This window comes from Lissotriton vulgaris, chromosome 11 (assembly GCF_964263255.1).
Source record: "Lissotriton vulgaris chromosome 11, aLisVul1.2, whole genome shotgun sequence".
Classification (NCBI taxonomy): Eukaryota; Metazoa; Chordata; class Amphibia; order Caudata; family Salamandridae; genus Lissotriton; species Lissotriton vulgaris.
The window spans coordinates 836,618,975-836,633,422 of record NC_141699.1 but is presented as its reverse complement, the minus strand read 5'-3'; the positions used below and the strand labels follow the sequence as shown (position 1 = coordinate 836,633,422).

The window sequence follows — 14,448 nt, the reverse complement described above, 5'->3', positions numbered from 1 at the left end:
TTTATTGGAAGAAATGCTAATAATACGATTGATCATGTTTTAGTACCCACAAGTATTGTACACCCATGCTCTACCCTGAGGATCGCCCAATTGATACTCAGTGATCATAATTGTGTTATTATGCCCATGTTTATTTGGGGCAACAAAATTGTAATGCAACAAAAGGTTGCAATATTACTTGGTAATACTACTTAGTTTAGACCAAACGGTACAAGAATAAAGTGGAAGGGTATTAATCCAGCTAAAGTTTTAAATAACATTGTAATAGAATGTGGTACGGAGATTTCTGATTGCCTTAAAGTGGAGGTTAAACCTACAACAATATTAATCAATTTCTGTAAAATTAATGATACTATCGACAATATAATGACTGCACCATCCAGAGAAAAACCTACACAAAGTAGGGGTTGGTTTAACTATTCATGCACACAGTCTCTGAACTAGCTAAAACAAGCACTTTGTAGTAGACCTAGGAATAAGGTATTAGTTCAAAATGTAAGATCAGATAATAAATTAGCCCTTAAGCTGGGGAAGAGGGAGCTCCAAGAGGAGGCATGGGATAAACTATCTTTGGCTGCAGGTACATCTAATAATAAGTTTTTTTGGGAAACTGTTAACTCGCCATTTCTCAAAAATGAATCTTTACCGGAACTACTGTCCCATGTTAGCTGTGAGGAATGGGTGCTATTCTTCTCTAGCATTATTAACCCACATGATTATGATCTCTAGGTTTTTAAAAATTCTAGTCCAATAGACTGAACATGGCCTACTATTCCCCTAAATATCACACTTGGTGAGGTGGAAATAGGGGTAGCAAAGGAGGAAAAGCCCTGGCGCTTCGGCCACGCCGAAGGTGCGCCAAAGGTAAGCCCGTCTACGCCCGTCCGCGCCTGGACCGCACCCAGCGCCAGACCCCCTGGTCCTCGTAATGCCCAGCCCTCCCGCTTTGCCTACGATGCCGCCTCCCTCCTAGCCCTTAACCCCGGTCGCGCCCCCAACTGCGTCCAAGCCGCCCCTGGACAAACCCACGGACCTTTCTCCTGCTACTCCTGCAAATTCAGCGGTACCGACAACATCTCCGCTACGACCACACCACTGACTCCCGACCCCAACCACCTACAATGCATCCTTCTCAACACCCGTTCAGTCCACAGGCACGCCATTGACCTATGGAATCTACTAGACACCACCTCCCCGGACGTCGCCTTCCTAACGGAAACATGGATGAACGCTTCCTCCGCCCCAGACATCACCATTGCCATCCCTGAAGACTATAAGATCACTCGCAAAGACCGTACCAGCCACACAGGAGGAGGAATCGCTATCGTCCATAAGAAATCAATCCGCATCTCAACCAGCTCTGACGCCAACCTCGCCAACTCCGAACACCTTCACTTCCAGATCCACATCGACCCCAAAACCACACTCAGAGGCACCCTCCTCTACAGACCACCAGGACCCCGCGCAAAATTCAGTGAAGACATCACGGACTTCATCACTCCACACGCGCTCACCTCCAAAGAATACATCCTCCTGGGAGACCTCAACTTTCACCTTGAAAAGATCAACGACCGCAACACCTCCACCCTCCTGGACAACCTCGGACTTAAACAACTTGTCACTTCCCCCACCCACATCGCAGGTCACACACTCGACCCCATCTTCACCTCCAGCAATCATGTCTCCGTCAGCCACACTACGGATCTCCTCTGGACTGACCACAGCTGCGTTCACTTCACCTACAACAAGCCCAAACCCACCAACCACCTCCAACCGACTCTGCAAAGAAACTGGAACAAAATCACCACCGACCAGATCTCCTCATCGCTCCTTCTAAACACCCCAGCCCACTCCTCGGACCCAAACCTAGCCGCCGCCAACTTCACCCTATGGTTATCCAACACCGCCGACACCTTAGCACCACTGAAAAAACGTCAAAGCAAACCTGGCAACAAGAAGGCCTCATGGTTCAACGATGATCTTAAGAAGTCCAAGAAACTCTGCCGCACCCTTGAAAAAGCGTGGAAAAAAGACCCATCCACCAGCACCAAGGACGCCTTCAAAAACGCCACCCGCACTCACCACCAACTAATCCGAAAGGCCAAGAAAACAGCATTCAAGGATCGACTTGACAACAACGCCCACAACAGCAAGGAACTTTTCAACATCGTCAAGGAGTTTTCCAATCCCTCGGCCAACTCCAACGACATCACCCCCTCTCAAGCCCTCTGCGACTCCCTAGCCTCATTCTTCCACAACAAGATTGCAGACATCCACAACAGCTTCGACAACCAACCCGGATCCCAACCCACCCAACCACATGCTGAACACTCTCCCCCCGCGAACACCCTTAACGACTGGAACCCAATCTCCACTGAGGACACCATCCGCCTAATGAACTCCATCCACTCAGGATCCCCCACAGACCCATGCCCTCACCACATCTTCAACAAAGCAGACTCCGTCATAGCACCGCACCTCCGAGACGTCATCAACTGCTCCTTCAACTCCGCCACCTTTCCGGAAAACTGGAAACACGCTGAACTCACCGCCCTTCTGAAAAAACCCACAGCGGACCCCACCGAACTCAAAAATTACCGCCCCATCTCGCTCCTTCCATTCCCGGCCAAAGTAATCGAGAAAGCTGTCAACATCCAGCTCGCCGCTTTTCTCGAAGCCAACAAATCCCTCGACTCCTCACAATCTGGCTTCCGAGCAAAACACAGCACTGAGACCGCCCTCATCGCAGCAACAGACGTCATTCGAACTCTACTGGACAATGGAGACACAGTCGCCCTCATCCTCCTCGACCTCTCTGCAGCATTCGACACAGTCTGCCACAGCACCCTTTTACAACGCCTCACCAACATCGGAATACATGAAAAAGCACTTGAATGGATCACTTCGTTCCTCACCGGAAGAACCCAGAGAGTCCGCCTTCCACCATTCAAGTCCGAGGCCACCGAAGTCATCTGTGGCGTACCACAAGGATCCTCTCTCAGCCCCACCCTCTTCAACGTATACATGAGCCCCCTCGCGACCATCGCCCGCCAACACAACCTCAACATCATCTCTTACGCGGATGACACTCAACTGATCCTTTCTCTCACCAAGGACCCCAGCACCGCCAAAACTAACCTACACGAAGGAATGAAAGAAGTTGCCGAATGGATGAAACACAGCCGTCTGAAACTGAACTCAGATAAAACAGAAGTCCTCATCCTAGGTCCATCCCCCTCTGCATGGGACGACTCTTGGTGGCCGGAAGCCCTTGGAAAAGCACCCATCCCGACAGACCACGCACGGAACCTAGGCGTTATCCTGGATTCTTCACTTTCAATGAACAGACAAGTCAGCGCCGTATCCTCATCTTGCTTCAACATTCTTCGCATGCTCAAAAAAACATTTCGATGGATCCCCACCGAAACCAGGAAAACAGTCACCCATGCTCTAGTCACGAGCCGACTGGACTACGGAAACACCCTCTACGCAGGCACTACCGCTAAACTCCAAAAGAAACTCCAACGAATCCAAAACGCCTCAGCCAGAATCATATTAGACATCCCACGCAACGAACACATCTCTGGTCACCTGAAAGACCTCCACTGGCTACCCGTCAATAAGAGAATCACTTTCCGACTGCTAACCCACGCACACAAATCACTCTACGACATTGGACCAGAATGCCTCAACTCAAGACTGTCCTCCTACACCCCCTCCCGCCAACTACGTTCCTCCAGCCAAGCCCTCGCCACTGTACCTCGCATCAACAAGACCACCATGGGAGGCAGATCCTTCTCTTACCTGGCTGCTAAAACATGGAACTCACTCCCCACTCACCTTCGCCTTACCCAGAACCACCTAGCTTTCAGAAAACAACTTAAAACGTGGATATTTGACAAGTAATCCTCCCCCCCCTCCTTAGCGCCTTGAGACCCTCTGGGTATGTAGTGCGCTATATAAATTCTCTGACTTGACTTGACTTGACTATAGAGGTTTATAAAACTGTGCCAGATCTATGGGGTCCGATACTCAATAGAGTTTTTAACGCTGCAGTTATCGAGGGTGCCCCTCTTACTTGGGGCCAATCAGTTATTATCCCCATTAACAAAAAGGAGAATAAATCAGAAGCTAAAAATGATCGCTTAATTTCCCTTTTGGACTCCTCGGTAAAGATGATGAGCAGAGTTTTATTAGTAAGATTGGAGGAGTGGGTAACAGAGAATGGGATTTTATCACAGGCTCAATATGGTTTTAGAAAAGGGTTAGGTATGATTGAGCAATGTATTAATCTAGAGCTTTTAGTGGGCAAATATACATGTGCTAAACAAGGGAGCCTATTTTTATGCTTTGCTGATCTTAGTAGTGCTTTTGACCTGGTGGATCATGCCATTCTCTGGCCAGTTTTATTTGATATCGGTGCCCCGGAGTCTATTATTTATTTTCTTGCAAGGTTATATGAGAAATTAACAACTAGAGCCCGGTATGGCCAACAGGGTGAATGTACACCAAATTTTAAGGTCAATCGTGGCATCTGCCAAGGCTGCATCTTAGCGCCATTGCTTTTTACCCTATTTATAAAGGAAGTTGACGCAGTTCTTAAGTTGGTGCAGGGGAATGCACTCCAAGCCGCAGGCCAGGCCGTACAGGCTCTGCTTTATGCAGATGATGCGGTGCTTTCATCTAGAACTCTGGTTGGCCTACAGCGATTAATAGATAGGTTCGCAGATTTTATTACTGGAAGGAAGTTGGTAATTAATAAGGCCAAAACATACTATGGTATGTGGTAAAAAATCCAGGAAATCAAAACCTTTTTTAGGTCTCGCATGCGTGGGCTGCACACATTCGCAGTCTCGCTGGCGAGATTTTATGTTTTTGAGGGCTTTCATGTATCTGGCTTTAAGCCCCGCCCCTCTTCCCATTGGCCGGCGTCACCGTTTATGCTAAATGGTGGCCAGCCATTGGGAAAGAGTTTTGTCTGACGTACTCTTTTTTTTCCTGCTTTTTTCTTCTCTCCTTAGCACAGAATTACAGAAAAGGAAGTAAGAACATAGATAAAATGCCATTGTTAAAGCCAGTTGCATGCCTGTTAATTAAACTGCTTTCTTATAACAGGTGCTAAGTATCCCAGCTTTGCAAAACATAAAAAGATAGCTCCCACCCTTTTCAGCCGAACCTCTATAAAACACGCCTTTGCAATGCAATAGGTCTCCCATTTGTGAGAGTTTGAGCTATTTGTATTGTAAATTGCATTGCCTTTTATTTTTGTTTTAGTTTTTGAAACAAATAAAAGCCATTGTCATTTACAATGCCAATTCGTCAAACTTGCGTAAATGCGAGACCAATTGCATTCCAAATGCTTGTTTTATAGATGGTGCAAGAGTGGAAACCATTGACAATTTCTGTTATCTGGGGTTAACTTTTTCTGGTAAAGGTAATTGTGGTCTTCTGAATTGTTTAATGTCCTTGCAAAGATGTCAAAGAGCGTGCATGGGGTCTTTTCAGTTTGCATCCAAACTGGGAGAACGACGTATCAAGGACATGATCAACATCTATAAAGCTAGATGCGCCAGGGTGTGGGGCCACAATACCAGCCAGGAATTGCAATTAGAGGAAAATTCCTTCTTAAAAAAACTCTTATGCCTGCCTACATCTGCATCTTCTGAGTTAATACACCGTGGAGTTGGGCTAGGATACCTGTCGGATCTGATGGCTTTGAGACCTCTAATGCTCTGGAGATAAATTTGGTCTAAAGAGGAGACAAAATTCCCCAAAAGTATTGTCCAGGATTGCCTGCAATTGGTCAAACCTCTGGTTAAAATATATCGCAGATGTTAACAGATTTATTTATGCTCAAGATCCGGGAAAGCCCAACCGATGTGATAGGCCTATCTGAAAAGAAGATAAAGAACACATTTTTGGCTGATAAAAAGGAGTGTAGGATGAGAATGGTTGAGAAACATACCACATACAATAGATTGTAAATACTGATGGCTTCCAAAGCTATTTGTCATTAGTTACAAGACCCTCGCATCGTTTTGCACTAACAAGGATGAGATTGGGTATTGTTCACCATTTAGTTGCGTTCCCAGAAATGAAAACATGGCCTGTCACTTTATGCCAATGTTATGAGTACTAAACAGAGCATTATGCACTTTCTACTTTTGTGTGATTTATATCTGAACTATAGACTTGTTTATCTAAAACCATTGTTCAAGAAACAAAATGTAAAACAAGCATTGGAAATGCAATAGGTCTCGCATTAGAAAAGTTGGAGCTATTGGTCTTGTAAATGACAAATATTTTATTTATGTGTTGGTTTTTAAAATAGCTAAATTGATAGCTTTGTCATTTACAATGCCAATAGTTATAACTTTCGCGAATGTGACACCTATCACTTGATCTAGTACAAGTATGTCGGCCTGAACTTATCTTTATACAATAACAGTTATCTTCTTATGGCCTTCACATGCATCACTACTGATGAACTCCATAACTTAGCACAATAAGTGCTCTGTTAAAACTAGGCTCAGGCAAAGTTTCCTTTTTACCACATAATCTCACGAATTTTGCATTAATGCTTGTTGCAAGAAATTTCCGGCACACGTAATGAGACCAGGTTTACAACATTTTAGCAGAGGACAGAATGCAAGTAGCTGCAGTTTGCGGCACTTTTGTTTTTTAACCCTTTTTTAGCACAAGATGCATCCTCTTGTTTTCTCGCTAAAATATCATGCTAAATGGCAGTTTAGCATTTCACATACATTTTGCTGAATTTTCATTATTAATCAAGTGCAATGGTCGGGCTTTCCTGGTAAAAACGTATTCAATTCATAAGCATGACTGGTAGCATTGACATTCGATTTACACTAATGGTGAAACACACATCCTATGTTTATATTCAATTTCCAGTGAAATTATCCCAAACGGTCACTCTGCAAACTCTTCACTGAAATGGCAGGAAACACTAACGTTCTCCAAGCTACACGACAAATTAAGTACGCACAGCGTTTGCTATTACACACCTGCATTTGTCCATGAATTCAGCACTTCCGGGTCGCCTAACAACCAATAGAACGGCTGAACATATTGAGGGAGTCGTCTAGGACCGGACGGTGCTGCTAATCTGCAAGGTGATCTGCGATTGGAGCTTTGGAGGCACCCAGAGATGGATATGGAGCATACAGAATTTCGATGTGCTGATTGGCTGTGGAGTCCGGTCACGTCTTAGTCAAATCCGCCCACTTAGAGTAGGCGGGTGCTGCCCATCTTTGAGAGACTGGAGTTTATTTGGATTTCCAGCAGAACTAAATTAATCGTAATCCAAGCGTGGACTGCTTGCCTCGAGCCGGCGTCTGCTGATTTTTGATAGGTGGGAGGGAGGAGATGAGAGGGGAAGGGGAAGGGGAGCAGCGCGGAGTACTGTCGCAGGGTATGAGAGTGTGCGATTGTTGGACCGCGTCACCGTCTGTACGCGACTGTCAGAAGTGCCCGTCTTTGGCCTATGTTTGGACACAATATAACATTGTCACTTCTCATAGAGAAACAAGACGGAGGGAAGAGAGAGAAGGGGAGGGGGGAGGAGAAATGCGACACGGCGGGCAGGAGAGGGGGCGGAGCGGGGAGAGGGAACAGACGGAGGGAAGGCAGATAAGGGGAGGGGGAGGAGAAATGCGACACGGCGGGCAGGGGAGGGGGCGGAGCGAGGGCCTGGAGTGCGGCTGAGGGAACTGATGTGCACGCGCTTTTAAGCTCAATGCGCATGCGCATTGAGCTTAAAAGTCACGGGCACTGCAAGGAATCGCCACGATTCCTTGCAAGTTGGATAAAGAGTGGATAAGCCCCCATAGTCTCGCTTGCTCGATGCGCATGCGAATCGACAGGCGAGACCTAAACAACTAATGCAGCCATGAGCCTATTGTTTGCACTAAGAAATCCCGAGATTTGTTTTTCAGTTGCGACATTCATTTTTAAATCAATTCACATGAGAAAAAGTATTGTTTATTTTTAACTGTTTATAACCGATTTTAATGTACTAATTAATTAAGATTTTATTTGTGTAATTGGATTTAATTGTTTGTATGTGTACATTTGTTGCTTTTCTGTTAGCTACAACAACTAAATAAGCTTGCTGACCCGAACCACCTCTGGAGGTTGCCTCTTGTCAAGTAAGTAAAACAGGCCTCACAAGTGGTAGAGGATCTCTCACTAATGAGATGATTTTCTGACACTGGGAGGCTTAGCTGTTAGGCATAACTTGGGCCGAGGGTATCTGGTTGAAGCAGGTATCTTATCCATCCACTTCATCCTATTAAAGGGCCACCTTGTGGTTGCAATACACTCACTGCTGAAGCAATGTTGGTGTTCTGATCCTCTCAAAACCCACATAGCACACAGTGCCCCTACAATTATGTTTGTGTTGGTACTGGGCCCCTCTTAAGATAGGTTATTTCAAAGTGAAGGTCTGATGCCAAGTTTTCCACTCAAAGCATGGGTCCATTGCAGGGAAGATTTAGAGAAGCTGGTGTCTCCACCGATGTGTTACAGCTGAGGAAATAGAGTAATATGTGCCAAGAGGGAAATCAGAGGGAGGTTCACCAATGACTGATGTCCCAGATTAACCCGGCCTCCCATTCAAAGCAATGGTCCCTTTACTTCTTTAATTCATTTCAGTCAACAAAATGTTACAGAACCTATGAGGGAGCCTAGAACCAATGCCAGTCTAAAAAAGGCTGTTAGCATCTTTCCTTTACTGAGATGCTGCAACACAAAATACATATTTAACTAGAAAAAGGACGTCCTAGGTTCAACAAGCAGCTGGAAAAAAAGAATTCCATCTTTGCCTCTCCAACTACAGGTTAACATATCTGTGTATATATTTTCTTAAAGCCTTGATCCAAACAGAAAAATCGACCATTACAACATACAAGTCAGTCAGGATATAGATTCCAATTAAAGGTTACACCATATGCCCCATTGAGGTAAAGTAGAAAAATAGAATTTCTTCAGAAAAAATGTGGAAGATATACATGAATGACTAGAGGTTGTTATGAACTTTCCCTATACTGGGATTCATGAATGGAGCAGCATCTTGCAACGTTAACGTTATAGTTTAGTATTCTTCTGGGACAATGGTGAGACCAATCTAGCCAACTTTCCTACATTTGTCCTTCAGGAAGGAGAGAATGAAATTGTGTTTTAGTCTAATGATCATCGCTCATTCAATTCACAGGTAAATAGGAAGATTAGTCATTTGTTTCGAACTAGTAACTACTTTTTGAAATACTCATTAGTGGTTTCTCACATGTTCATGATAATCTCATGTTGCAAGCAGTCTTTAATGAGTAGCCAATAAAAGACTGAAATGGATAGGGTCATGTTAACAATGCATTCCTTGAATACATCAGACGTGAGGATTGGAAAAAAATGTGACCTGTTCTGTAAGATCTTTGAGGTTGGTCACAAAGTTAGTAAGCTGGAAATTACCTGCAAAGCACTGAGTGAAAGGAGTGAAAGGAGTGAAAGAAGTGAAAGAAGTGAAAGAAGTTGCTTTATACATGCACTATCAAGGAGTACTTTCACAAAATAAGTAAAAGTGTTCACTTAAAAAATGGGTTGTGCAAACCTGCACCATACAATATGAGAACTGAATACACACCTCTCTGCACACTGCAGCAATCTGAGCCTCATCCATGCACGTTTCTGTAACAACATCAGTAAGAGACCCTCCGGCAAGGTACTCCATCACCACAAACAGTTCATCTCCTACCAGGAAACTGCAAGCAAAAATTGTGCATTAAAACTTTACTTTAGCCATGCGTTTGAACTGATAAAAAAAGATGATTCACCTTTAATAATGATTCTCCATCACGTGCATCTCAATTAGCAATGTCCGTTGAGCATTGCAAATCGAGAGCAGGATGTTCATCATTATGCCTCTACACCTGCCCACAAGGAACCTTCTCAAATGATACACTGAGAAAAAAATGATCTCAAACCCACTCATCCACTCTCCTGTTTAAATAAGCTAATCATTCATGGTGTGTCTTCGTACCTGTCAAGGAAATTCACTATATTTGGGTTCTTCAGTTCCTTCATTACCAGGATTTCATTGATGATCAGCTCCTTCTTGGGCTGCTTTTGAAGGTTAATTTGTTTGATGGCCACCTGAGAAAAGGAGGAAATGCACCTTGTCACTCTTTTAATGTCAACCATAACAATCTATTCAGGAGTCTTTAATTCAGCGTTCAATACAAGTCTTGCACTGGCTTTGGTCTCAGCAGTTTTAGTTATTGTTAGATTTGGGCAATTTGCGGTTCTGTATCCTCTTGTGAAGAGAAAGTGAACAGTACTGTTCGCCTCACTATCTTGTATTGTACACTTAAATTTAGCATCCACCTGTGGTCTCTTCCCAAGACGCCCTTGTAGCTTCTGACTTGACATTTTTTAGCCCTGGCTACTGATACAGATAGTTACTTATAACAGTATGTAAAACGTGAGGGGTCTGACGGCAAAACTCCTTTCCTTTCCTCGATAGCTACACTAAGTAAAGAGGCAGGGGACTAAGCATCGAAGGATTCTTCGCTGTCTTGTTATCTGCCGTTCTGACCCTTTCCCCGCGCCAGGATACTCACCAGTAACAGAGCGCGCTACAAAACGGTTTATAACATAACATAACATCATGCACTCCACCAATATACAGTTTGCCTGATGTTAGGTTAGCTTTTTGACTCTCAGAATTGCAGCTACAGAAATTAAAAGTTTGGTTTATGAACATGGACAGGACTGGGGCTGTAAAACATCTAAGCTGACGTGTTCTAGTTAAATCATGTTTTTATATTTATGTTGAAACAGAAATACTCATTCACGATCTAGGACTATTCTTGATAATAGCTTGTATTAAAATGCTTCCAAATGGAGACTGAGTGCTCTTCTTTGCAACTGCACTGAGTCAAAGAGAAGTGATCCATTTGTGACCCCTCTAAATGCCTATGGAATACATACAAGTGCAAGGAAATTTTCACAAAAAATCAAAACCTTGATTTGCAGCTTATTTCACATAAGTAATTACACTTCTGTTTTAGACCCAGCCAAACTAAAAATGATAGATGGATGCCCAGGTCATATCTATCTCTAATAGTGTTCCCCTTTTCAGGAAGAGGGCTACAACCCTGAAGCACAAGTTACTACTTGTGTAACGATATATCTGTAAGAGACATTAGTTAGTGATAGATTCCTTACCGTAGAATATCCCCAGGCGTCAGACTGGATCCGGAAAGTTTTGCTTAGCAGTACCCCTGAGCGCCAGTAGGTGGCGTCCTGCGGCTCCGGGTCCGTCACTGGCGTCGAAGGCACCGAGATGACATCATGGAGAGTACTTAGGCGCCACCCATGCGCGCCGACGTCAGTTCTGTACACAAATTTTCTGTGCCGAAACGCAGAGTATTGCAAGATCCTGACAATTGGTGCATATAACTAGGGCCCTAAAAGGGAATGGCCTTAACCCTAGTGTGAGAAGTTGGCCTGATATATGATGTTTCCAATTCTGGAACCACCTTGTATCAGTCCAAACAATCCCTTATGTTGTCTGGTTGTAAGTCAACCTTATAGACAAGCTATCTTAATGGTAGCATAGACTAAGCAGCCTCAAAGGCTAAACTCAAGAGGTCGTGTTAAGCGAGCTGTTTTACCAATCACAATCCTGCAATATCAAATGAAAGGACACCACACAAGTATATATTATAAAAATATATGTGTTTATTTCTAAAATAATCCCCAGTACTCTTTATGAGCAAAGGGGCACAAGCGTTAAATCAAAAGCACAGTATAACATATGAAAGTTGCACAATTATGGATGAGGGCGGGTGGCCACTCAAACCATATATTAAGAAAGTGGTATAAGAGATACCAATCGAACAGTGGTTAGGCCTAGGGCCTAGGGAATCGATGGGAGCAGTCGGGACTAGCAATGCTGAAGTCGGAAAAAGCCTGCAGGATTCGGGTGCAGCGCTTAAAGCACACGGATGCACCAATGATAAGTCAATGGTGCGTAAAAGTTACACAAATAGAGTTTAAGGATACTTCCGCTGAACCTAGAAGGACAAAACTTTAGACACAGGCCCTAGAGGTGTGTACCAGTGTGGGAACACCGGCGTTGCTGTGTTACCTCACCCACAGGAAGCGGGTGCATAGGGTCGAAGTGGCGTCGGGTTTCGTCACGCAGGTTCTTGGTGCTTGAAGCTGAAGATGCTGCAGGGGATGTGAAGGAGAAGTGTCCGGTGTGATCCAAGGGTGGATCAGAGTAGAAAAGTACCTGAAAGCAGAGGGGACAGAGTCTGGGTCACTCAGCAGTGACCAGGGTGGAACCAGGACGGAACCAGGCAATATCGGGCGCAATCAGGCGGTTGTCGAGTAGCTTCTCTCCGCTGCCACGTGGGCTCTGGGGCATCGGCGATGTCCAGGAGCAGGTCACGAGCTGCCCCACGCAGGCTCTCACAGTCGGCGCTGTCGGCTTCAAGATCAGAGCAAACACTTGGCAAGAGCAATCCACGCAGGACTGGAAGACTGCTTCTCACTCGGACCAGGAGGGTCAGAGCGGGTGCTCCTTTTCAGAGGAGCTGGTGCAAGTCTGGAGCAACCAGAATCGCAAGTCGTATTTAGGTTTTCGCCGGCACAAGGGCCACAAGCCAGCTGGCAAGTGACCGGGCCAACGCGTCGAGCCAAAGAAAGCAGAAGGGCCCCACGCAGCACTCGTCGAGTGTAGAGGGGTGAGCTTCGGTGCAAGAGTGGCTCAGGGTTGGGGCTTCTCAAACCACGGGGTACAGCTTCGAGGGTCACTCGTGGGCTGCACAGTCAGCGTCTCGTGGTCTTTTCAAGATGGCGTGCCCCACGCTTCCGGTCGCCTCCACGGGTCTCAGCTCTGCAGGGACTGTGGATCGGGCTGTAAGAAGGCAGGCAAGCTTGATCTCGTCGATCTCTGTCGCTCGAGTTCCGGCGGGAACTGCAACAAAGCAGACGTCGAGGTGCTGGATGGTGCCTGTTTGCACAGGGTGGTCACTCCTTGACCACAAGGGAGATTCTTCAGTCTTCTACGTTGAGTAGGATGTCGAAGGGTCCAGAGTTTCGTTTCAAATGTTTCATCAGGATCATATGAGTGCGTTGGCACTGCTCCCATTCTTATACCAATCTAGGGGGCTGGATTACCTGCTAGGTCCCCTCCTATGGGTGGGACCCAGGAAGGGGGTGGATACACCCCTTTCCCTTTGATCCAGGCCGCGCTGGGACAGGGGCTGGTGTGCCCCAGAACCGGTTTGGCCGGATTATGCAAGGGGCAGCCTTTTGCTCCCCAGGCAGCGTCTGGTTTCTTTCAAACCTCCCTGCTATAATCCTCTATCTCCTGTCTGGGGTGGTGTGACACCTCCCTGCGACAGGAAAGCCTTTGTCCAGGCCTCCTCTGCTGAGTTTCGGTCAGCAGCAGGAGGTCAGACTCGTGTCTGTGGCAGGAGCATCTATTTTGTGGATCTGAGGCTCTTTTAAAATCAACCGCGTTTTAGCAAACATGTTGTCTCCCTCTAGAGGGGTGGAATGCTACCCCCGTCGCCAGGACTGGCGAGGGGGTAGTATTCCAATTCGTATGACACCTTACACGACATGTTTTGATAAAGCCAAACCAAAGTTAACATATAACCGCGAGGATTATAATGCACTTAATAGTATATGGTATGGCATTATCCCGGAACAGCTTAGGGAATTGGTCCCGACAGCTGCAGACAGGCTCAGCTCATGCTAGAGCACCATCTCACATAAAACCAAGCACTCTGCCTCCAGGATTTGTTAAGGCCTGCCATAGGAGTGGCTGATTGGTTTATATGTGTCCAGTTAGGTTTAGATATAGGTATACTATATATAAGCAAGGGGTGATTAGACCACCTTGCCCCAGCTGAGGGATCAGCCAGTTGTGTCAATTTTAGATAGCCAGCCAGGGGTGGCAAAAGATATGCTGCAGCCCCTGGTAGGCCTTGGATGCACCTATGCCCTGGGCACCTATAGTGCTCTGTACAGGGGCTGATAAGGTGACCCAGGCCAATCTAGTTATGCACCTAGGGTACATGGAATCCATTTTACAGAGAGAGCAGATAGCCTGGGGCCCTGATTAGCAGGGAACCAGGCCAACTAAGTCGAAAACCAGCTAAACACACAGCAACAAAAAATCTGGGGTAACCATAGTCAGGTAGCCACCTTCCTACACCTAGTAATTAGTTCGCAGAACGGGGAGGATGGGTGGGGCGGTAGGGAATCTATCACTAACTAATGACTCTTACAGATATCGTTACACAAGTAGTAACTTGTGCATCTGAAAGAGATACGTTAGTGATAAGATTCCTTACCTTGGAATAGATACCCCAGCAATACCAACCCCGGTGGTGGGCTGCGAACCAGATTACACCA

The 14,448-nt window shown here is 45.7% G+C and overlaps 1 protein-coding gene across 3 annotated transcripts in view; it reads right to left on the bottom strand.

The window, feature by feature from the left end:
• PAK2 (p21 (RAC1) activated kinase 2) overlaps nucleotides 1-14,448 on the bottom strand; it is a 1,025,622-nt gene that overhangs the window by 215,817 nt on the left and 795,357 nt on the right. For all 3 annotated transcript variants that reach the window (XM_086943970.1, XM_086943969.1, XM_086943968.1), the window contains exons 10-11: nucleotides 10,055-10,167; nucleotides 9,659-9,776 (exon numbers count right to left, since the gene is read on the bottom strand). In XM_086943970.1, the coding sequence (XP_086800096.1) occupies nucleotides 9,659-9,776; nucleotides 10,055-10,167 (231 nt within the window). The remainder of the gene's footprint in view (nucleotides 1-9,658; nucleotides 9,777-10,054; nucleotides 10,168-14,448) is intronic.